Source organism: Dermacentor variabilis, chromosome 10, assembly GCF_050947875.1.
Source record: "Dermacentor variabilis isolate Ectoservices chromosome 10, ASM5094787v1, whole genome shotgun sequence".
Taxonomy (NCBI): Eukaryota; Metazoa; Arthropoda; class Arachnida; order Ixodida; family Ixodidae; genus Dermacentor; species Dermacentor variabilis.
Window position 1 is genome coordinate 59,371,915 of NC_134577.1, and position 23,598 is coordinate 59,395,512.

The 23,598-nt window shown below is 49.0% G+C and overlaps 1 protein-coding gene and 1 non-coding gene across 2 annotated transcripts in view; one reads left to right on the plus strand and one right to left on the minus strand.

Annotated features, from left to right (window-relative positions):
- The first annotated feature begins 3,330 nt into the window (after positions 1-3,330).
- The window catches only part of LOC142559260 (uncharacterized), a 41,081-nt gene continuing 20,813 nt past the window's right edge, over positions 3,331-23,598 (plus strand). The window contains exons 1-3 of the mRNA XM_075670884.1: positions 3,331-3,583; positions 13,178-13,391; positions 18,061-18,211. Coding sequence (XP_075526999.1) covers positions 3,331-3,583; positions 13,178-13,391; positions 18,061-18,211 — 618 coding nt within the window. The remainder of the gene's footprint in view (positions 3,584-13,177; positions 13,392-18,060; positions 18,212-23,598) is intronic.
- Positions 21,867-22,052, minus strand: LOC142562605 (U2 spliceosomal RNA). The gene has a single exon (XR_012823941.1). It is a non-coding gene; the product is annotated as a U2 spliceosomal RNA (small nuclear RNA).

Genomic DNA, 23,598 nt, shown 5'->3' on the forward strand with positions numbered 1-23,598 from the left:
TTGGTGGTGGCGGTGGTGGTGGCGGTGGTGGTGGCGGTGGTGGTGGCGGTGGTGGAGGCAGCGTTCCACCTGCAGTGCCGCCAACTACGCCAAGGGCGGCTGGTGAGTTTTTCCCGTCTTGTAAGAACCGCTAGAACTATGGGTGTCTGAAGAAATGGAGGTTGACCACTTCCTGAAAAGAAAAGTAGGTATAGTGATACGACTTTTCTTTCACTTCTGCTGTCATTTCAACGCTTGAATCATAGTTTCACGAATTCTCGATGCCGCGTTTTCGCTTTGTAGCGAAGAAAATGCGCGGCGCTGAAGAGTGAGCAGGTTCCAATTTAATCATTGCAGAACCTCTAAGACGCAACCTGTTTACAACCAACGACGCTGCGGGTGTCAGGAGTGCGTATTCGAAGTTACTGTGCTTCGCATCCGCACTGCATCCTAGATCTACTTTCCTATTCTAATCCGCTGCGGTTATAGCAGAGGGCAAATGCATTGGTCGCGACCAGAATTTCTGTAGAACACATCTGGACGAATGTCGGCGTTACTGCGATTAGCACTGAAGCCATGCAGCGACACACAGTGTCGCCAATGCTGAAACGCGTAACATGCTGCAACCAGCTCCTCGCTCGCACTTCCTTCTGCAAACGATGTGACCTCTGGTGTGCCGCCACGAAATTCGCGCGTGACACCTGTCTGAATATAAATGAACATAACATTGTATGAAAATATATCACGTGGGTTCCATCCTGTTCACCGCAGGCGCCATCGTTAAGGTACTGTTTTTCGTCATTGAACAGCAACGCATACCCAAGGGCACAAACATAGGCACCCAAGTTAAGGGCAAAGAGGTTTATCGAAGTGGGACAGCCATACTCAGGGGCACACACCCCGAAACCGAACATGTCTTTAAACAGGTTAATTGAACAGCCGCACATATCCGGTGACGCAAACCTGGTCACACAAGTTGATGTTAAAAAGGCTCACGGAATAGCGGCGCATAACCAGTGTGACATGGCCAGTGATACATGTTTGTCGGACAGTTAGTTTCGAACTCGCTTTAGTCAGCCAGGCTGCCCGATGCTCTATGCATTTTCAAGGACCACGCAGGGACCCAAGTTGGTGTAAAAAAAGGTTAGCCGAGGACAAACATACATACCGCAGACTTGGTAGGTTCGCGAATAATGCTAATCGCATTATTGGCAGCTAGCATTGAAGAGAATAAGCTAATTAAACCAGTGAAATCTGATGGAAGATCAATGTATTCTGCGAAACCTTGTGAACATACGGCTTGTCCTTGTAGCGACCACGTCTCAACTGCTACAGAATCGTCTCGTGCGCGACATCATCCTGAGCAATTATGCGGGCGAAGTTCAGCAAGGTTGCGTACGAACGTTAAAAAATGTAGGAAAAATATAAGCCCTTCGTATACGTCGATCTAAACTGTCTCGGTGTTTTTAGTGGGCTAAAAACCAAAACGAAAAACCAACATGCCCAAACTGACGTCCTTTCAAATGAAAATGTTGTGCCAGTTAACGTTGAAGGGGTTCCTCATCATGAAAAGGATGCTTGGAGAGTTATGGGAAAAATGAGTTGTGAGCACACTCTAGGTATTACAAATCAAGACAAATAGCTTGCCGCGATATACCTGAAAACTACAACTATTGCATTCTAACATTACTAATATAGGGGTCGGAGACTTCGCGGTTAACAAAGGAAATTGAGAATAGTTAGGGACTGCGCAACGGGTCATACGACGAAAAATGCTGGCACAGCCTTAAAAGACAGTGAAGCAACGGTCTTTACCAGAGAGCAACGGGGGTGCAGTGCGAACCAGAGTGTGGGTCTGTCCGGAATATGCGACCCCTGACCTTGACTTGGCCAGACGGCTACTCACAATCTGCTAAAGACCGCTAAATAAAACGAGCGGCAAATATAACGCTTTTTTTTTTACGGAGGGGGGAGCAATCTGGCTTATACGGTAGTCGAATTTCTCTTTGAAATTAGCAAGACGAAGTGGAGTTCGGCGGGCTTAGTGCGCAACGTCGAAAAGGCATGCGCGGGACATGGGTAATTGGAGATGGCAGGGAGAGGCCCAAGTCTTGCAGGGAAAATAGGGAGGACGAGGCTGGTTGGTCGCATAAAATAACTACCCGGTGTAGACACTCTCCTGCCCTGGTACGTACGAGAGAGGTCAGCTGGAAACACTGAAACAGAGTTTGCCAAGGAATATTGCAGGGGCGCTATTCCAAACGTTTCTATTGCAATTCTGCAATCAGCCCTCGGCGATTGGTCGAAAACTTTATTGGACCAAGCCCCTTTCACCTGTCTGTCCCGCGACGACACGAAAACCGCGATATCTCCCCTTCTGATAGGATGTGTACAATCTGATTATGCATGATTTGACCGAACAAAAGAAAGATAGTTATTTCTGTTTCGATGCCTTTTAGCCATTAGCCCTCGGCTGTTGGTCAAGTTTTCGGGCTGCACCCACTTCACTGCCTGTCACGCAATGTCACAAAACCGCAAAAACTAACGCGTCAAAGTGACGTGCACGCGTTAAAGATGCATTAATATGCCGAACAAAAGTGAATTTCCTTCTGAATAGCTGCAGGCTGCCCCGCTTTGAAAGGAATAAAAAATGGCTGCCGTCGATCCCTCAGGCACGATCTAATTGCACCTGCCGGATAGCATGGGTTTATTTACGTATAATAAAACCTTTTGCGTTGCCGTGTAACGTTTTCGAGAGCTTTTGGCCCGTTTATGACCTCGTTCTGCCAGCTCTTTTTCGCTGAGGATCTGTTTTAGCGTCATTCTCAACCTTCCGTGGTATGTAGCCATGATTTTCGACCAGCCACCACAAGGTAAGTAAGGGAAAGTGGACCAATCACAGACGCCGGCACTACCTTACATCTCCGGTTATCGATTCTCAGTGCAGTGGCTCGCTCCAATCGAATCCCTCTCCACTTGAGCGGGCTCCTTGCCTCTCGTCAGCCAATTAGATAAGACAATGCGCTCAGTGTAGGCAATGGCATTTCTTTTTCAAGCAACCAAAAGCGACCTATGAACGAGGAGAGCGTTTGATTGGTCTGTTCAGACAACCCTACAGGTCATCGCCCGATGCTTGCGCCGGCGGTTACGCAAATTTGACGTCAGAAGATTGGAATAAAAACATATTGGAAAAGTTTTACGTCATAGGGCCCCAGGTGTCCACCCCGAGCGTTTAGAAAAAAGGCTCGCAGCAAATACCCCTCTTTTTGACACACTAAACTATATTATACGCAATTCAATTTCCTCCCTAGTTATTGCTTAATGCGCTTGTATACTGTGTCGATTTACAATATGACACATCCGCCTACTGCTATCTCACCGGTCGGCCCTGCGCAAGACCGCAGACCACCAGATGTCCCTCCACCGGACATCCCTCCTCCAGACGTCCCTCCGCCACCTGCAGTTCCTCCAGCTGTCCCTCCGCGAGCCGCCCCTCCTCCAGGCATCCCTCCGCGAGACGCCCCTCCTCCAGCTAGGCCGCAGCGACCTGCACCTCCTCCAGCTGTGCCGCCGCCCGCACCAATGCCTCCATCTACGAAGCCATGTAAGTCAGAGTTAGCACTTTAAACGGTTTGCAGGCCGCGAGATCCTCCAATATACGCCTATCGCTACAACACTATTAAGCGTTGTGCGACACTGTGCTCATGCTATTCAATAGCACTGTCTCACTTACCAGCATAAGATCAATATCTGTTAAGTGTTGATATGTATATCTATACAAATATAGCACGCTCGGAAAATAACTGCGCATTGATAAAATAATGAAAAATATTGTTACGCCGTATTCCCGCGCACTGAAGCACGCATCCTGCCTAGCATGGAAGAATGCGCCAGAAAGAGGGTGAAGACGACGATTACAGTAGCGCTCGTGTTGTTGTTCTGCCATCTAGCCGGCAGCCATCGCTCTCTGTGAATATATATATATATATATATATATATATGTTGTAAATACAATTTCCTATCCCTTTTTGCTACTATCATCCCCGTGGCATTTTGGTGGGAGGTGCGGGGTACCCACAGGGTACACCGGAGATCGGCAGCGGCCGACACTTGGCTTTCTCCACGATGGTGGACTAGGGATCGACGCTCACCGAGGCGACTGGAACGACAACGGTCGTCCTGGCTCAGCTAAAAGACCCAGGCACATTCTGCGGGAATGACAATGTCGACATCGAGGACTGCCTACGCCTGTACGAGCGCCCAAGTAAGAACAATCACTGGGATGAGACTATCATGCTGGCAAACATATTGTTTTGCCTCAAAGGAACAGCGAAGGTGTGGTTTGAGATTAACGAAGACGAAATTGGGAGCTGGGATGCATGAAAGGAAAAGATGCGCTCCCTGTTCGGCAAGTCCGCAGGTAGAAAGGCAGCAACAAAGGCGGAGCTGGCATCTCGTGCGCAGACAGCGACAGGTCATACCTGACTTATATACAGGACGTGCTTGCCCTGTGCCGCGAAGCCGAGGACGGCATGACGGAGCCCGAGGAAATGGGCTACGTGTTAAAGGGCCTAGCAGATGATGCCTTCAATCTGCTAATCTGCGAAGAAAGCGGCACCGTTGATCACCTCATCCAAGAGTGCAAACGCTTTGAGGCCGCCAAAAGTCGACGCATTGCCCATCATTTCGCTCGACTTCCGAACACGGCAGCAACATGGTCATGCGAAGACGCGCCTGAGCCGTCGGCGGCTCTCACCTTAGGACACGAGAAGGAGATCGTCCGACTTGAAATTGACGCTGTGTCTCCTGCTTCTAGGTGTGGCCATACCTGTGATCATAGCTCCCAGATGGCACTAGTCCAAGCTCTCGTTCATCAGGAGCTCTCTAATGCTGGCCTGGACTCTGTGTGCACCGGAGCTCCTTACTAGCCGATCTACCGCCGATCTTCACTTTTGCACGCCAAAAGGTCAAAGGCCACCGTTCCCTACTCGCAATCCAGCCGAGCGTAGGACTGCTGATGATCGTCCCATTTACTTTAACTGCCATCGTATTGAAAACCTGGCACGCCATTGTACCAGACGGTGGTATTGCTATCAGGCGACATATGCATACAACCGTCGCCCCGACATGGATCATGGCCGATTTCAGCCCTACCGCGAGCCTCCTCAGACTACCGGAGACGGCATGCCCTTCATGCCGTATCGTCCTTCACCGTCCCCACGTGGTCAACACTTCCGTTCGGCGTTGTCTCGTGGCCAGTCATATCGCTCGCCCCAATTCCTCCACCCTACTTCGCCGATTAACCTACTCCCTCCGGAAAACTAGACGATGCAGCTTCCAGAGGTGATGTTGCATCGACATCGACGACACGCCTGCCAAATCCTCTGACCACACTGCAGACCAGAAGGAACCTGATAGACGTTAAACTTAATGACGCGCATATTCTTACTCTAGTGGATACTGGGGCTCAGATAACAGTGATGAATTCGGAGCTTCGTCGCCGCCTTACAATAGGAAGGCCCTAACACCACCCACAGTACCGTTCATCCGTGTCGCCGATGGCAGAATGTTTCCCGTGATAGGGATGCGCTCCGCTTGAATAAGTGTTGCTGACCGATCGACAAGCGTACTATTTGCCGTGCCCGAAAAATGCTCCCATGGACTCATCCTCGATATGGGTTTTCTGTCTGCCCATTCTGCTCTTAGTCACTGTGGTCTCGCCTTGCTTCGGCTAGACCTACCGGGCTACCATGGCGCTCCTACTGCACGCCAACCGCGTTTGTGGTCAGTGGATTACGTTCGTCCACCTCCTCAAGCGTTATATATGTGAACTTGTGGTCTTTTTCTACCATTCCCGATGGCGATTACATCTTCACCCCAATCGTTTCCATCTTATTCGCCAAAAACGTCACTCTTCTTCACACCCCTATTAGAGTTACGGATAATCGAACGTCTTTACCCATATTGAACCTTAGCTGGGGCACGCAACTTATCCCAGGTGGCATGACTCTAGCCCACATCTCTTCTGTTGATGAGTGTGTCGTTTCTGCGTTCGTCACCGACGCTTCTTCGCCCTCTGATCCTTCCCCTTCCTCTCATAATCTCGTCGAAGATGATATTGACAAGACGATAGCGTCTTACCTGCTTCCTGCTGAGACAGCCGATATCCCGCGTATATTAAAGTCCTACCGCAACATCTTTGACTTTAATGAGCGTCCTTTGGGACAGGCATCTGTGGTCACTCATAAGGTTAATACTGGGGACGTCAGACCATTCAGACGACGTCCTTATCGCGTGTCCTATGCCGAGCGAGAAGTGATACAACGTGAAGTCAACAAGATACTCACCAAGGATGTCATTGAACCTTCATGCAATCCATGGGCATCACTGGTTGTCCTAGTCAAGAAGTAAGCTGGCACGTGGCGCTTTAGTGTAGACTACCACCACTTAAACAAGGTAACGCTAGACGACGTCTACCCTCTGCCGCGGATAGATCAGCCTCTCGATTGTCTGCATGGTTCTGACTACTACTCTTCCATTGAACTGTTATCCTCTTTTAACCAACATTTGAAAGCCACCTTAGCCGCTTATCGGCAATTCTTGAAGCTTTCCTGTAAGCAGGCCTTCCGCTCAACTCTTCTAAATACCGTTTTGGCCACCCCGAAATCACTGTGCTTGGCCACCTTGTGAGTGCTAAAGGCATGCAGCCTGACCCAGAAACAATTCGCGTTGTCAAAGACTTCCCTATGCCACATTGCACTAAATACGTACGGGGCTTGGTCGGCTTGTGCTCCTATTTCGACATTTTGTCAAAAACTTCGCCGACGTTGCCCCTCCACTCACGCAGCTCTTGAAGAAAGAAACGTCATTTTCTTAGAACCTGAACGGGCCACTGCCTTTCACACGCTCACGATTTTACTTACGTCACCACCCATCTTGGCCCATTATGACCTGTCTGCCACCACTGAACTTCGCATCGACGCCAGTGTACATGGTACATGGGATCGGCGCTGTTCTCACCCAGCAGCAAGAAGGACGAGACCACGTCATCGCCTGTGCCAGTCGCCTTATTTCCTCTTCAGAGTGGAAATTTTCAATCACTGAGCTAGAGTGCCTCGCACTAGTTTGGGCCGTCGGCAAGTTTCGACCACACTTGTTGGGCCGCACCTTTTCGGTCATCACAGACCACGATGCGCTTTGCTGGTTGCCTTCCCTCAATGATCCGACTTGACTACTTTGTCGCTGGGTACTTAAACTGCAAGAATACAGCTTTGAGGTCGCTTACAAGTCTGGGAAAAAAGCACCAGAATCCCGACTGCCTATGTTGTCTTCCCGTGGACTCTCCCGACTTGCCAGTGTACGACTCGGACGCCTGTGTCTTCGCCATATCCGATTTAACCGACATGCGCAGCGAACGGCTCCGCGATGCCAATTTGCGGTCAATTATCCACCGCCAACGTTCTCATCACTCTGCACCGCCCCTACAATTACTTGTGCTTCGCAACGGAATCTTATACACACGCAACACCAGCTGCGATGGACCAGAGCTTCTACTGGTTGTTCACGAAACACTCCGTTCCACTGTTCTCGAACAGCTTCATGATGCCGCAACCGCTGGACATATCGGACCAGCTCGCACATACGATCGCGTTCGACGTCGCGTCTTCTGGCCAGACCTGCACCGCTCTGTGCGCCGATAGGTTGCTACTTGTGAGTCCTGTCAGCGCCACAAGCATCCATTCTTGTCGCCAGCCGGTCTGCTTCAGCCCATAGACATTCCCGGTGTCCCGTTCTTCCGCGTCGGCCTTGACCTCATCAGGTGATTCCCAACATATGTACTGGGAACAAGTGGATTGCCGTAGCTACGGACTACGCGACACGATGAGCTTTCAGGCGGGCACTGCCGACAAGCTGTGCCACTGACGTTGCGTAATTTCCCCTTTACGACGTTATTCTTCACCACGGCGCTCCTCGACAGCTGCTGGCCGACCGTGGTCTTTCGTGTTCCATGCGTCACAAGCTAGCCACTGCCTACCATCTGCAAACCAATGGGCTTACCGAGCGCCTCAACCGCACGCTGACCACAATGCTATCCATGTACGTTTCCTCAGAGCACCTTGATCGGGACAGCACCTTGCCTTGTGCGACATTTGTCGTTTCTCCGACATGGAACTCACGATCAGCTCACGTGCAACATCACGGAACTTGTCCATCGCGTAAGAGAAAAAGGCCATGATATCTCTTTTCAGTGTATACCAGGTCAGTGCGGTATCATTGGAAATGATGACGCTGATAAGGCAGCTCGGACGTCAAAACAAGAAGACCGCTGCGTCTCCATTTCTCTCTCAAGGACCGACGACGCGAGACTACTTGGCATTCTAGCACGCACGATCTCCTTAGCAGAGTGGAATACCGTACATACAAGGCGCACAAGACTACACAGACTAGACCCATCACTTCTGCTCGGACCTACAGCCGGTCTGCACTGACGTGAAGCGTCTCTTCTGTGTCGGCTATGGCATGGAGTTGCCTTCACGAATGCCTACTCAGCACTAATTGGAATGCCTTATAATCCTGCATGTGATGTTTGCGGATGCGAGGAGAACATTGCCCACTTATTGTGCAGCTGTCCTCAATTTCAAGCACAAAGACAATCTTTGTCCAACACATCGAGTAAACTAGATGATCGTCCTCTGAGTGAACATGCAGTACTAAAGCACCGTCCCCACCGATCATCAGCTCAGAAGACAGTGAAGGCACTCTTGAGTTTTCTCAGAACTTCTGGTTTAAGCGAGCGGCTTTAACTCAACTGTTGTCCGTACACGTATCTACACCTTCTCTCTCCTTTCTCTCTCTTCCCTTTCTCCCATCCCCAGCCTAGGGTAGCCAACCAGACTATTGACTTGTTAACATCCCCGCCTTCCTGTATTCCTCTCTCTCTCTCTACTAGTCACGCCATGGCATCGCTGGCTCTTCCCCCTTTTATCTCTTGTTTGGCCGCCATCCCGCATTGCCCTTCCAGACTTTTTTACCATCACCTGTGCACTCTGTTACAGACTACGCCCACGATGTAGCTTCACGGGCTGAAACGGGTCGTCAGATTGCAAGGTATCGCCTTTATGCCTCCCACCTGTCCCAGAAGGTCCGCTACGATCACCATCACAGAGTCGTCAATTACTCTCCGGGCTCTTTGGTCCCCCTCTGGCCTTGCCGCCACGTTGGCTTGTCCTCAAAACTTCTTTCCCTCTACACCTGGCTTACAATGTCCTACGCCAAATCACTGACGTCGCGTACGAGATCGCTCCATTCGACAGTCGATCATCTGCCGCGGCCCCCCACAGATATCGTACACGTCTCCCGACTTGAGCCTTATGTTGCCGGACACCATCCCACTGCTCCTTAAGCGGCGAGACAGCGCTCTATCCGGCGGTGGTCCTACGTTACGCACTATTCCCGCGCACTGAAGCACGCATCCTGCCGAGCATGGAAGAATGTGCCAGATAGACGGTGAAGACGACGATCAGAGTAGCGCTCGTGTTGTCATTCTGCCATCTAGCCTGCCGCCGTCTCTCTCTGTATATATCTTTTCTATTTTAGCTACCCTCATCCCCGTGGCAATATGATAACTGTTACTAACGCCACAGGTTCCCGTAGTTCATCTGATAAGGTATCTGGATTGCACTCGAAGGGCGGGTGTGCGATAACAATCCTTACACTGCAGCAGCTACCGACAGCCATTGCCCAACTCGTTGCACTCCGGTAACTCCGTTTACTGCGGTAACTTTCAACCGAGTGTTTAACAACCGGCAGCGTGGAGTATAGACATGTGTTCCAGCCGTCAGCGAAAATTTTCAGCATATCATGTAGTGAACAATGCTGTGTCGTAGGTAAGACTTTAGGAATACATATTCCCCTCCATAGCAGCTTCACTGAAACTCAGTATATTTTGCCAAGTATGGGCACAAGAATTGCCCATCAATAAGCAATTACCTTTAACTCCGCGCACTCGAAGGTGGTGAAACGAGCAGTAGCTAGGCCTCTCTTCGAATGGACCCTCGGTGAATCATGTTAGCTTCAGTAACGAAGTAGGCAGCCTATTTGCAACGGGCTTGCCTTTTTCGATCGTGAATGCTGTAGCCAAGACGCTACTGCAGATCGTAAAGCATGAAGGAAAACGGCGGAAGCTCAACATCCGACGTTGAGCCCTTAGGTAGCGCCATACGTGCACAAAGTGTCAGCAAACTTAAAATGGTTCTAAAGCGTCGCAGTGCACATCTTGTTTCTGGCCACAATAACTTTCGCAGATGTACCCTCGTATTTGCTGGGACAGCAGAGCCGCGCCAGGCACGAGAAGTCCCAGTGGTGTGCGTCTTGAGGTAGAGTGTACATATCGGCCACACCAAGGATTGACTGAGCGATAACTTGCGGAAGCATGCACAAAAAATCAAGCAAGAAAGAGGACAAGGGGCGCACACAGGGTAGACAACATTATTGTGTGTGAATGTCGCACTCGCTTGTCGGGAACACCCATTTTAGGCAAGAGCGGCAACATCCCTTCAAGGCTTGCGCTGGGGGCCCGTTTAGCAAAAAAGCAACAGAGGCGGTTTCTTAACCGAACCGCCAATTGCACTGAACACCTCAAGATGTGAATTTTTCAACGCCCGCAATTCTCGTCCATGCGTCGCCATGTGACATGGCTGTATACTCTGTGCGCATGCGTACCAAGATGTACGTTTACGCAAACCGTCCCCGCTACGCAACAGTCCGAAGTAGCGCTTGTGTTCATCCCTTCTTCATATGAGTGCGTCCTATATGTTGGGCCAACCGAGGGGCCCGATTTTTATCAATCACAATCATATGGAGCCACAGTTATGAAGGAAAGGAATAAATGGTGAAATTTATTTACAGCCTTTATGAACTGCTGAAATGATAGGACAAATGCCAATGGACGAAAAACAACTTGCCGCCGGTGAGACCCGAACCCAGAACCTACGCATTATGCGTGCGTTGCCCTTCCAATTGAGCTGTGGCGGCGGCGGACGTAGAACACTCTTTAGACCAATCACATCACGCAGAACGTGAACCTTCTAAGCAGGCAGCAGACCAATAAACCCTCCTATACAAGCTGGAGACGTCAAACCTGCCGGAGTTGACACCCTCCCTAGTCAATGATCGAGAAAAGGAGGAAACCGAGGGTCTCGATTTTTCGTAATCGCAACCGCGCACTCTAAGGGGAAAAAAAGGAAGGAAGAACTGGTCTATTAAAGTTAGTCTTTTTGGACAGTAGCTGACATGCCACAACCATTAATCCTTTTGCGGTTTAACTGCTATAGGGGATGAATTTTTACTCCATTTGTCGTTAGTACTTAAAAAGCTAGCAGTTGCTCTCTTCCAGCGTTCTTCAAGGTAAGAGCGGTTAGTCTTCCCGATGCTACTCCAGGAAGCAATTAATGATATTAACCATTTATTAATTCATTAAACAAAACAATTGGGTTAAAAAATCATCCTCCAGAGTTGGACTAGCGAGCCAGAACACCCTAACCACTGCCCCATGGCAAATCGGTTGAAACGACACCATAGAGGTAGCGAGTATGTTAAGCAGCTTAATGCAGGAGCGGTAATAGAACAGAGACTCGGCACTTTGGGCATGCTACGCGGTGAGAGTCCAGCGTTTTGCGTACTTGTAACAGTGGGCGAGTAGAAGAAAGAAAGCTGCCCGATAATTCTTGGCATGGACAAACCTAGAACACATTGCGCGTTGTATATGTGTGGCCCGAAGGGGGCACGCAAAGTGACAAACTTCTCTGCCGTTTAGAATGTGCCCCGTTACCGCTGCACATCGCTTCACTCGAGCTTCGTGAGGAAGGAACTTGCACCAATGACCGGGAGCCATGGAAGTGTCTTGCGCATTTAATGGGTATCGTTTATTCATAGCGTGCACGTGAGGCGCATGGCGCTTCACGTTCCACCATTTAGCTTCCATGGGATTTTCTAGCGATGAGGCGGAGTACTGCCCTGCGTGTAGCTAGTTCAAACTGGCGTTAAGATCAGGTAAGAGGGCCGACCGTTTCTGTCGTTTCACTCGACGACACGAAGGGGAAAAAAAAGCATCCGCATTGGGACGAATTGTTCCCGATCGTCCTGGCGCTTCTATCTTTGCGACCAAGGAACTTAACGCTTACCTTCCCACATTTGAACGCGACTCGCACACTCCTGCACTTAGAATCCCGTTGGGCGAAAGCGTCCTTCTTTAGCACTAACTGTGTGGTTACTCTCGCTTACCCGCGCACGTTTCCTAGAGTCTGTTAAGCCAAGAGATAATGAAGCCAGCGGAACCAAAGGAGAATCTCGTTTTTCATTGATGTGTGGAAGTGATACGTGAAAAGGAAATGAAAGTGGACGAAACAACAAGTTACCATTGATAGGAGCCAACTCCAGAACATCTGCTTTATTGGCTGACTGCGGGTTTCGTAACACGAACTTGCCCGACAGAGCGTCCTTCATTAACTCGCTTTCAACTATGTCGATACCTTGTCACTAACCTGCGTCTAGCTAGTAATCATAAGGTGCGTAAATGTTAAGCGCGATAAAAAAAACGCGAGGTTTGTTATTTTCTGCTAAACCTCCGTTCAGTTTACGGGGTCCTGAAATCGTACTACTACAAGGCAGCGTAGGTGTCGTTCTTATTTTTTCCTCTCTCTCTCTCTTTCTTTTGTTTTTAATCGGCAACACGTCGTTTTCCTATTCGAAATCACTGCCGCGGAACTTTGGCGGCACCGTCTGATCACATGGGTCTCAGTTGTAGCGTCGTAGCTGTACTTTCGGCAATCGTGAGGTTGAAAGCGCACCCTTTTCCACTTAAAGCTCCTAACCGAACTGCGAAAGATAATTACAAAGCACGCTTTAGTGAATAACATATCTGCAGTGTGGAGTGTGAGCTAGTCGAAAAACCATCTATGCGGCTTTCTAAACTTAGCCTTGCACCCGTGACTTTGGTAGGGCTAAATTGAATCAGCATGTATTCCCACGAGATTGGGAGGAAGTCAGCTTGTTTGATACGGCCCATTTAGGCAAAGGGCTGCTAGCGTTAACAATCTTTCAACGGGAGCGGCCTCTCCGATTGGGGAATTCAGACGAAACACGTTCGAGAATGTCTTTATGCGGCCATCCAACCTTTCTCGTAACTCCCCCTTTGCAGTCTCGGTCGACGAGCTGGTCTGCACGGTCGGGGCCTTCGCGATCTTCCCCAGCATGCTCCCGACGGACGGCCTCTGCACCTACATCTACTACAGGGACGTCGCAGTGGTTCCCGGCACTCTGCACGGTATCCTGGTCCATGAAAGCTGGGCGATGTTCCAGAGAGAGATGCAGAGCCGCAGTCGCACTTCTGGGGGCATCGGCTTCGATATCCGGTTCGTAATTCATTAAAGCAAACCATCATTCTTGACGCGATACGTTCTGGCCAAACATAACAGTGCAACTGTTAGAGGCCAGCTCCAGCAGAATTTATGCCCCGTAAGAAACCTATAGTTTGACGTAATGCAGGCATACAGAAACCTCTCAAGAACATGCCGAAATTGAGATACGAGCGGATGCGTCACGAAATGCTCGCGGAAGTAGTGTTTTGATACCCTGAATATGGCGGGGAAACGTCGCCACAGGGGCGTGCTGGCTGCGCGCTGAAAGATACGGGAGGCGACAGGCTGGGGACTTCCGTCCGCCACACGTCCGCTAACCAACATGAGCACGCGCACTCAGCTAAGGAGCTATTTAAAGGCTGCTAATGGGAAAGTTAGGTAGTTATCAGCTTTGCAATGATTGCTTCAGTATGCCACGCAAGTGTACTTATTCTATTATTAGCAATGCAGCCAAAGAGAAATTTCGCAGTAGTTTGCCTTTAGTGACTGCAAATTTTTTTACGGCCACGTTGAGGCAAACGCCTTCCACAAAACGAACTTAAGCTAGGCCACCTGGAATGCTCTAAGGTTATTGACTAGAGTCTGTCAATTTCACAAAGTCAATAAAATATTTGGCTGCGCTGACTGACCGATGAGCTTTATCTTCCAGCATTCTCGAATGCTGCAGGTAAAGTTCAAAGGAGAGCAATAAAGAAGTCACCATTAAATTAACAGAATGTCAAGCAGTACTGAAAAATAAAAAACGAGTAGCGCATTGGCTTAGGGAGGCATAGTGAGTGGCTCTGTAGTTGCAACGAGGAGTTCTGAAGCATACGGCAAAACAAAGTACAAGGGTAAGTTAGTGTTCCAGCTCCCTAAGTGAATTTTGTATCTCCTGCTTACCAATGGAACTTTGCAGACTAAATACAGGTAAAAGTTACCAAAATTCTTGCGCTGCGTTTTCAAAATCGCTTATTGTGCCTGCAGTGGGCAGTACGCGTCAAAGGCAGGCAGTGATGGTTGCATCGGTTACGACGAAACAAACGAAACACGCGAAGCTTTTCATGCGTGCTTGGTTGGCAGAAATAGTCACTGGTTCACACGCGGTTACACAACGCAGCAAACACAACATTTTTTTTTAAAGCGAGGGGTTTATTTTCGAAATTTCCCGGACTTTCCCGACCACGACTGCGGAGGGCTGCTGCTGCCTAGCCCACTAGTTCGTACACTTAGAACAAAAATTTAATTACGTGCCTGATGGTGGTATTGAATTTCGGTCACGTACCAAGCATAGCAGCGCGGTGCTCTGACCAATAGGAACCGATCGCACTTATACTTCTATCGTGCTAACGCCAACTGTATCTTCGAGATCGTCGTCGCGCGTGTCACGTGGTGTGTCACACGCAGCACGGTGCTCTGGCCAATAGGAACCAATCGCACCTATACTTCTATCGTGCTAACGGAAACTGTATCTTCGAGATCGTCGTCGCGCGTGTCACGTGGTCTGTCACACGCAGCACGGTGCTCTGGCCAATAGGAACCAATCGCGCCTATACTTCTATCGTGCTAACGGAAACTGTATCTTCGAGATCGTCGTCGCGCGTGTCACGTGGTCTGTCACACGCAGCACGGTGCTCTGGTCAATAGGAACCAATCGCACCTATACTTCTATCGTGCCAACGCCAACTGTATCTTCGAGATGGTCGTCGCGCGTGTCACGTGGTGTGTCACACGCGTGAGCGAGAGTACATGTGCGCGCTCCAGTTTTTCTCACACCAAGGATCCAGAAGTGAAACGGCCGAACCTACAGCATTGTCTTAACCACTTCACGAAAGCTTCACTACACATCCGCACAAATGTGTTTGTTAACCTGGATATGCCAGGTGTGCGCGTGCGTGTGTGCAGATTATGCACAATAATTTCAACAACTGCTCAACAACTGACCCCTTCAATCCACATGAATTGAGGACTTCACAAGAACTGCTCCGTTCAACACAACACAAAACTTCTTGCTTAAGGGATGTCGCATGTTCTCGACGATCCGAGGTTCGTTGCGCGCACGTCTCGCACTCGTGTGGAGAAGGCTGATGTCTCCGGTTCACCGATCGCATCACCCCCGAGCAATAGAGCTCACGCTCACGTCTCCCGCATCTCCATCTACCTACGGCGAAGCTCTTAGCCGTCACCATCCTAGGCCACTAAGGCCAAGTACCTTATAAGGTGTACACGGCCAGGGCGTTCTTCACGGGCCCGGGTCGGGTTTTCGAGTATAGCTGCCCGTCGACAATGGTTAAGACCGCTGTGATGAAAACCTCGATATCGTTGAACGCTCAAATTCCTTTCACTCTGAATAACGGGTACATTGCATGACCGTAGTCACATTTTCTACAAACGGCGGTAGCCGCCAATACGGTTGCACCCTGCCTTCAATTCAACTCGAAGCCGTTACTCCGTCTTAGATGTGTGGCTTCCAAAGATCGCGCCGGTTTCACGCTACGCATGATGCAATCGGAGCTCAAGTGAGCCTCCTGGCTGACTCTCTGAGAGGAGTAGCTCGGCAGTGCGTCTGTAAATGGTCTCGTTCTGAGAGAGTTCGCTACGCCATAGCTGGTATCATTTATCAAACTCAGACATGTGCATGCTTACCAGGAGAAGGCCTACAAGTCTTGCTCGTCTACGGCCGCTTCGCGTTCAGCACGAAGAATGGCGTGACGAGACTCGGGAAGCAAGACAGTTATATTCAAAGCTTTTGACCACGGCTCGAGTGTGCCCGTATCCATATGGCGTGCGATAACAGTAGATTGAAGCAAGCGCACCAGACCGAACCATCAACTAGTGCGGCTGGCTCAAGAGGGGGGGGGGGGGAGAACTTATTTACGGCATTGCCCAAATAGGGCTGCAATGGCCAAAAAGGATTGGAATCGGTATTTATGAAAAATTTGCCATTGGCCTTCCGTGAAAGATTCAGGCGTGCGCCCCGCCCATTTTGGCGGAGTCTTTTGCTGTTTCCAATTTATGTTAACTACCTTCCTAACGGCCTTAACTCATCGACAAAGTTGTTCGCCGATGACTGCGTCAGCTTTAGCCCGATAAGCAACAAAAACAATTTTTATATGTTGTTCAATCTGACCTTGGCGCCATACATGAGTGGTGTAACAAACGAAAAATGACTCTCAACGCAACTAAATGTAAAATGATTACCATTTCTCGCCTCTGCATTACTTCCAGTACTTCGGACTATCTTACTAATGGAACTAAATTAGATCGCAGTACAAATAACCAGTAATGTTTGGTGGTGCCATCACATAAACTACATTACAACAAAGCTAATCGTTCACTGAAATACCTTCGTAGAAACTTTAACCAAGCCCATTCAAACCTTGATCTAGTATTATATAAGACAGTAATTTGACTTGAACAAGAATATGCAGCGCTGATATGGGATCCTCATCAAAACACTCTAGTTGACTCATTAGAATCTATTCAAAACTGAGCGGCAATATTTATGTTATCAGATTATAACCGATCTTCAAGCGTCACCTCAATGAAATATTCTTTGGCCTTGACCTATGCCTTGACCTGATAATACGACGGAAAGTATTTCCTCTTTTTCATAAGATCTATTTCACAATGCAATTCTTCAGGCTGAATTCGTCTCAGCACCATCCTACTTTTCATCGCGCACGGACCACTAACAAAGTAGCCCCTTCTTTCTGTCGCACTAACTTTTTCTTACATTCCTTCTTGCCAAAGACCATCAAAGACTGGAATCACCTTCCCGCCTGAGTTGCTGCTACAGAGTATAGCAACTCTTTCAAGACTGCCATCATACTTCTCTTTTCTAATTAGATGCAATTAACGTTTTTCACCATTTCAGTAGTATGTGCAGATGTAATTAGATGTTCTTATTTTTCTTAGTTGATTTTGTTTTCATTATTTTACTATCTCACTATTTGTTCCACTATGGCGTGTATGTAATACGTATATTATGATGTATATTAACATTTATATTAGGATGTCATCTTTTTTTCTCTCTTTTATTTGTTATACTACTTCACTGCAATGTAACCCACCCTCTCTGCAGTGCCTTGTGGCCTTGAGAGTATTCAAATAAATAAATAAATTTTGACCTACCTCAGAGGGCCCACAGCGAATTTGAAATAAAATTACATATATATAGTATTACGTTATCCCGGCCCAGCTTGTAAAATAAATGGGCGAACCATGCTTGGGAAGCGCGCAGGATCGCAAAGTTTGACCGTAAGACGTACAACCACACGCTGTAACACCAATTGGGCTCGTAAACTTTCTAATTTGTGAATGAACGTAACTTGTTCATACGACTACGTCGTTAATGTAGCCTAACGCCAATACACTCCCTGCAACACGAACAAGGCATTTCATGTACTCTGTTTTAGCCGCTTCCCAAATGCAACCTATGTCCCCTTTTTTTTCTTTTTTCTCTTTTGTCTCGGAGTAGTGGTCTCTAGAATTTCGCTCGTGTCTGTACATTAGTAGGCACTGTGAAATATTGTCTGTCACTTGTGACGAAAGTGTGTCGCGCAAGAAATCAGGTTGAAGTGCCACATTTTGTTGAATTTCTTGCACGTGGGATATCAGTGAACGAACACCATAGATCGCAGTGACAAGGGTACGACCTTCGATCTCGTTCGCTCCTTCCAAGGTACTCAGCCGCCGCCGACGTCAACGCAACGATAGAGGAGAAGCTAAAGGAACTTGCACGGAAAAACATCAAGCACTATGGTGTTCTGAACGTGTTGCAGAGTGCAGCGAAGATCAGGGCCCTGTACGACAAAGCAAAGGAACTTCTTAAAGTAAGTGCATCACTCCGCCTGGTCCGCGTGTGAAATATCGTACTAATGCCACTTGTCGGTGTCGTTTACTCTGGAAGAGTTTAAGGCAGGCATTATTTGCACGATACGAATTGTTTACACGGCCTTCCTAAACACAAAGGCCACTACTCGAACAAAATCAAAGGCACATGAAACGGACATCGCATACCATGTACACCTGTACCTTATGGCCGTGCATGAATGCTGCCTTAATGAGCCACGTACCGTACTACGTCGCAGTACCATCTACGGTCACTGCTCGATTCTTACGCAACCTTGATAGATGTATGGACATCACTCTCACAAACAGTAATAAAAACAATTACAATGCCTTATTTGGAACGCCCACACCCACAATTATCAATTATAAATACAACGCTGTTCATGGTTCATTCTCAAGAGCGGTTTGTTCTGGACAAAATTTATTGCGCGCGTCTGCAGTGGAACAGGCATCACTGCCGCCACTGTCAAAGGCCCCGCTATCGCTAGAGCCCCGAACATATAATCTTCGTTGCCTCTTATGGAATGTGAGATACCGAATTTCTTAAACGCCTTGAAGACCAAGGCAGCCTCACGAACTGAAGGAGTGAGCTCGAAGCTGCCACAGCTCCCTTAGCTGCAGCGACGTCTGCACTGGATTGGATTCTAGAAATTTGAATCACTTTGACGATAACATGTTGCTGTTGTTATGTAGGTTTCGTATTCGAACACAGCACACGTGATTAAATTTGTGTACTTTTCTTGAAAAAAAAAAGTGCGCGCTATAGAATCGAGTAAACGTGGTATGTGCACCGAGTATGTGCACTTTACGTTCCACTGACGTTAATATACGTAGCCACCGGGGGTCGAACACGCATATCCACGTGACCGCCATCTGTCCCAGTGCGGTAATCCACGTCATCGTTACGTGTCCAGTTGGTGGCCGTCTAGGAGACGACGCGGCGGCTCAACACTGAAGTGTTCGAGTTTGGTCGAAAAGAAGAAACAGAAATCGAGGGCGCCAAAGATCAACAAGACCAGGGAGAGTTGTGCGATACAGCGAAATGCGATTATAAAAAATCGGACACTGCGTAGATATAGTGCAAACAGCGTTAAAAAATTTCTGTAGAAATTATAGCCTAAGTGAGGCATGCTGTCTGGTTGCAGGCTGGGAACACAGTAAAAGGTGGGAAAGAAGAGCGAGGGACTAAGGCATTGGGTAAGATGGCGAGAGAAAGAGGGAGAGAGAGAGAAAAGGCTGAAGCAGAATTGGCGATAGCTCAAAGGACAGAATTGATCTCACACCTTTCGAACTGCATAGTCTTCTCGCAGTGCAACTTTGGCTATGGGTAGTTTACTGTGCCATTGTATCATTGACATCGAGAGCAATGGATTAGGCAACAACACTAAGTACCGTTCGTAATTTTGTCGCCCGTATATATTGAATCAAACATTCGCTTATTAATTAAACTGACAAGCGTGGTTTCACGCACTCGCTGGCAAACGCGAACACGTTTAACTTGACGACCACGATCACTCACTGCCACAACGATGGCTTGAAGCTGAGCGCCGGCAGCGGTGAGCGAATGCTTCGCACTGCTTCTCGCTTCGGCTTCTCTCCGAAACAAGATATTGCGCGGCCTCCCAGACAACGTGCGAAAAAACACAGCACGCGTGAAGCAACCAGCCATCTCGGCTCGCCCTCAACTTATGCACCCGCCGCAAACTACCTCCTAGATAACGCAGGCGAGCCGCGTAATGTGCTGAGTCGCGCAGACACCCGTGCGCGGCCACTGCCGGTCTGGAGGAGAGGTGCGAGGTCCTCACCTGGTGCGCGCATGATGACGAGACCTCCAGTATTGGACGACTGCCTGCATAGTTGGGCAATGAAATAACACCAAGCGAGGCTCGAGACTCGCCACCATCCTCCCGAGATAAATTACGCGGCCCCCCGCGTCACACCATGGCACGATGCAGTCGACAATCAACGCTTGAATCTGCGAGGTCAAGTGCCTATGGAGGCAACTGGGACGCGCTGCGCTAGGCTATAGCTTTTCTTGAATATATTCTTTATAGATTCTTTGCATAGATTCCGTTTTGTCAGCACTTCTAAGGCGATGCAGAGCTTTTCTTATTCCGAGATGCACTAATAGAAAGCGGCCGTGGCTGTCATTCACTTGCGCTGCGACATCCAGTAAATCAATACGCTAAGTGCCAGGAGAGAAGGCAACTACCATCGGTTCCTGGCAAGCCAGCGTTATCGGCGTAAGTGAGGAAAGGACGTTTTGATGATTTAGTGCTACGTGTGGCAAGAGCGGACAGTTCTGCTGTGTTGTACATCACAGAAGAGGAAAGAAAAAAAAGATACGGTACGGCACCGGTTCTGTACTCCTGATTAGGTTTAAGGGACCGTGACTTCTCCCATGTTATCGAAATGTGGTTCGTGCCGAAATGACGCAATGCCCGACATCATTAGCCGCGGTCCTCCGCACTAGACATACACTGCTTAGAGAAGAAGCAGGAAGTACCTCTACCCGCACCAATATAGACTGCGGACACTGCAACTATAGACGGGTGCAGAAGGTACAATTATCTAGCACAGCTCTGCAAGCAGAGTCGGTCAGGAGAAACAATACAGGCTCGTCTAGAGGCAGCAGCGTTTGTCGAAACTGAGTGCGCGCAACGGAGGCAAGCGAGCGACGTGAGGAATCTGGATCGAAGTTGGGCCTTGAACATTACGCTATCACATCGTCGCTCAACATTAGAAAGAATACAAATGGCGAGGCGTACGAAGAGCCATGGGAAATGAAAGGCGCACCGTCCAACTCTCGCGGGAAAAAAAAAGCGCCACAGATCCAGCGAGCTGGAAGCTATTATACTGAAGCGTCTGTCAGTGCATAAAGAATCGAAACACGAGTACACGCCCGCACGCACGCACGCACGCACAAGCGTACGCGCACACGAATTATGCGAACCTTTTGTTAAATGGAGTTGCGGACTACTAGCGAGTCCTACAGAGGCGTTCAACTCGACAGGGTTTCAGAGGCAGCATGCGCATGTAGCGCGATTCGGATCCATTCTATCCGCAAGAAGCGTTTGCTTCCTCATTACCTCGCCGTCGTGGATGCGCGAAGGAGAGATTTCTGGTTCTTTTTTTTTTTCACAGCGAAGCTGTATATGGGGGGGGGGGGGCTATACTCAGTTCCATATATTGCACGTGAACGCTGTGGAAGCGACGCAGGAAGTTCGATCAAGATACCCCTCCACGCGCTCAGTCCATGTTTCGCTGTGCGTCAGCAGCGTTCGCTCGCGTGTGCACGCACGTGAGACTCCACGCGACGGGCTGCAAATAAAAAACCCGAAAAGAACAACAAAAATACAATTGATCCAAAACAACACATGAGCAACCGCATACCGTTTCTTTCGAAGGATCAAAACTTGTTTCATTCCATACTGAGCCTACATAAAGAACAGCAGAGCGCAATCGCGGTCAAAATAGATCGAATCGTTTCCAAGTGCGAACGAAGCCACGGCAAGAAGTCTCTCTAGCCTCCACAGCGTTTACTGCTGCGTATCGAACGGCGTATAGGTTCCGGAAAAAAAAATGCGTTCATCTATCGAGTCGTGTAGATCGAGAATTTCTCCCAATACCTGGGACGATACCGAGGCCGATCCTGAAGATAGTGAAATACCGGGCCGAGCCGCGGCAGAGGTGAAACAGGCTCTAAGCACTCCGCCAAATTCCAAAAAACTAACTGTAATATCACGAGTCCAAATAGAACCTGTTTCCGATATTATGCTGATAAGAACTGATACTACGCTTTGACCCGCGTCGGCCACGTATACGTTTGCCCCACCCTCTCTTTGTCGGCGTTCCAAGCGCTTACGCATCTCTTTCCTTCCGCTCTCCTTTGAAGGCGGTCCCGCAGGCGTGCTGCCCGCCAAGAGCGGGAGGCAGAAAGAAATGCGAACCGTCCATGTGGCCTAGATCACGCAAGCTTGGAAAGTTTCACCGGAGCAACGGCCAGGTTGGCCGTTGCTTCGGCGCTTTATCATCTTCATTGTGGAGGAGCGACTAGTGGCACCTCGCCTTCCATATATGTGCATACGGCGTTTGACGCACGGCAATGAACACTTCGCCATTAAGGGGCCCACATACACAATACAGGCCAGGGTGGCCTGTGTTGCGTATAACCGCTTGTAGTTCTCGCGTGACCTCACAACCATTACCGCACTGCGGGAAGTCGACAGACGCACGATCGCCTTGGCTACGGCGAAGCCGAGTGTGCCCTCGGAGTGCGGTGACGTGCTTGTTCGTTTTACGTGCCAGGATTCGTTAGTATAAGATGTCGTGCCGCGTTGTGCAAAAATACACGGGTACGTACACCCCCCGGTGCCTCATCATCTTCTCAGGCACATCATCGTGGAGGAGCCACTAGTCGCACCTCGCCTTCCATATATGTCCATACGGCATTTGACGCACGCCAATAGACAGTTCGCCATCGAAGGGTGCACATACACAACCTCGCTGATCGTCCACCGTCACAAAGTGGAATGGCACTGAAATATTTTATTTCCTCCACACTACCGGTGCCACAGTCGGATGGATGGATGGATGGATAGATGGATGGATGGATGGATGGATGGATGGATGGATGGATGGATGGATGGATGGATGGATGGATGGATGGGTGGGTTGACGGACGGACGGACGGATGGGCGGGATGGGATGGGATGGATGTTATGAGCGTCCCCTTTGGAAGGGGGCGGTGGGTTGCGCCACCAAGCTCTTGCTATTATAATGCTTAATGTCCTACCTAGGTCAAAAAAAAAGAAGAAAAACCCATATGGACTCCTACAACCAAATTTTCTGATCCCCTCTTGCGAACTTGGCTTTTGTACGTCACCGTTTTTGTCGTTTCCCCACTTTTCGTGCACCAATCCTCCAATCGCCTCTTGCTAATGCCTATTTCGGCCATGTTTACTTTTCCCCTGCTCTCGCTTAACCCAAGGGCTTCAAGGAGGTCAGTGGTGCCTAAATCGACCGCTGGGCAGATATCTTCACATTCTAATAAAACATGCTCCATCGTTTCCCTAGCTTTACCGCAGCAAGGACATGCTTCTTCCTTCTTATACGTCGCTTTATATGTGCGTGTTCTAAGGCATCCCGATCTCGCTTCGGAAAGTAATGGGCTTCCGTTTGAGTTATCATAAATTGTTTCCTTCCGGATTTCGTTTTTTCCTCTTAAGTAGTTACTCATGGCAAGTTTCTTTTCCATTGCCGCCGCCCATGAGATTATTTCAGCCTTTCTGACTTTCCGCTTGACGTTCTTTGTTGCTGAGTTGGCCACCTTACAGACCGCATACTTGCTGGTAAGCTTCATAGTTCC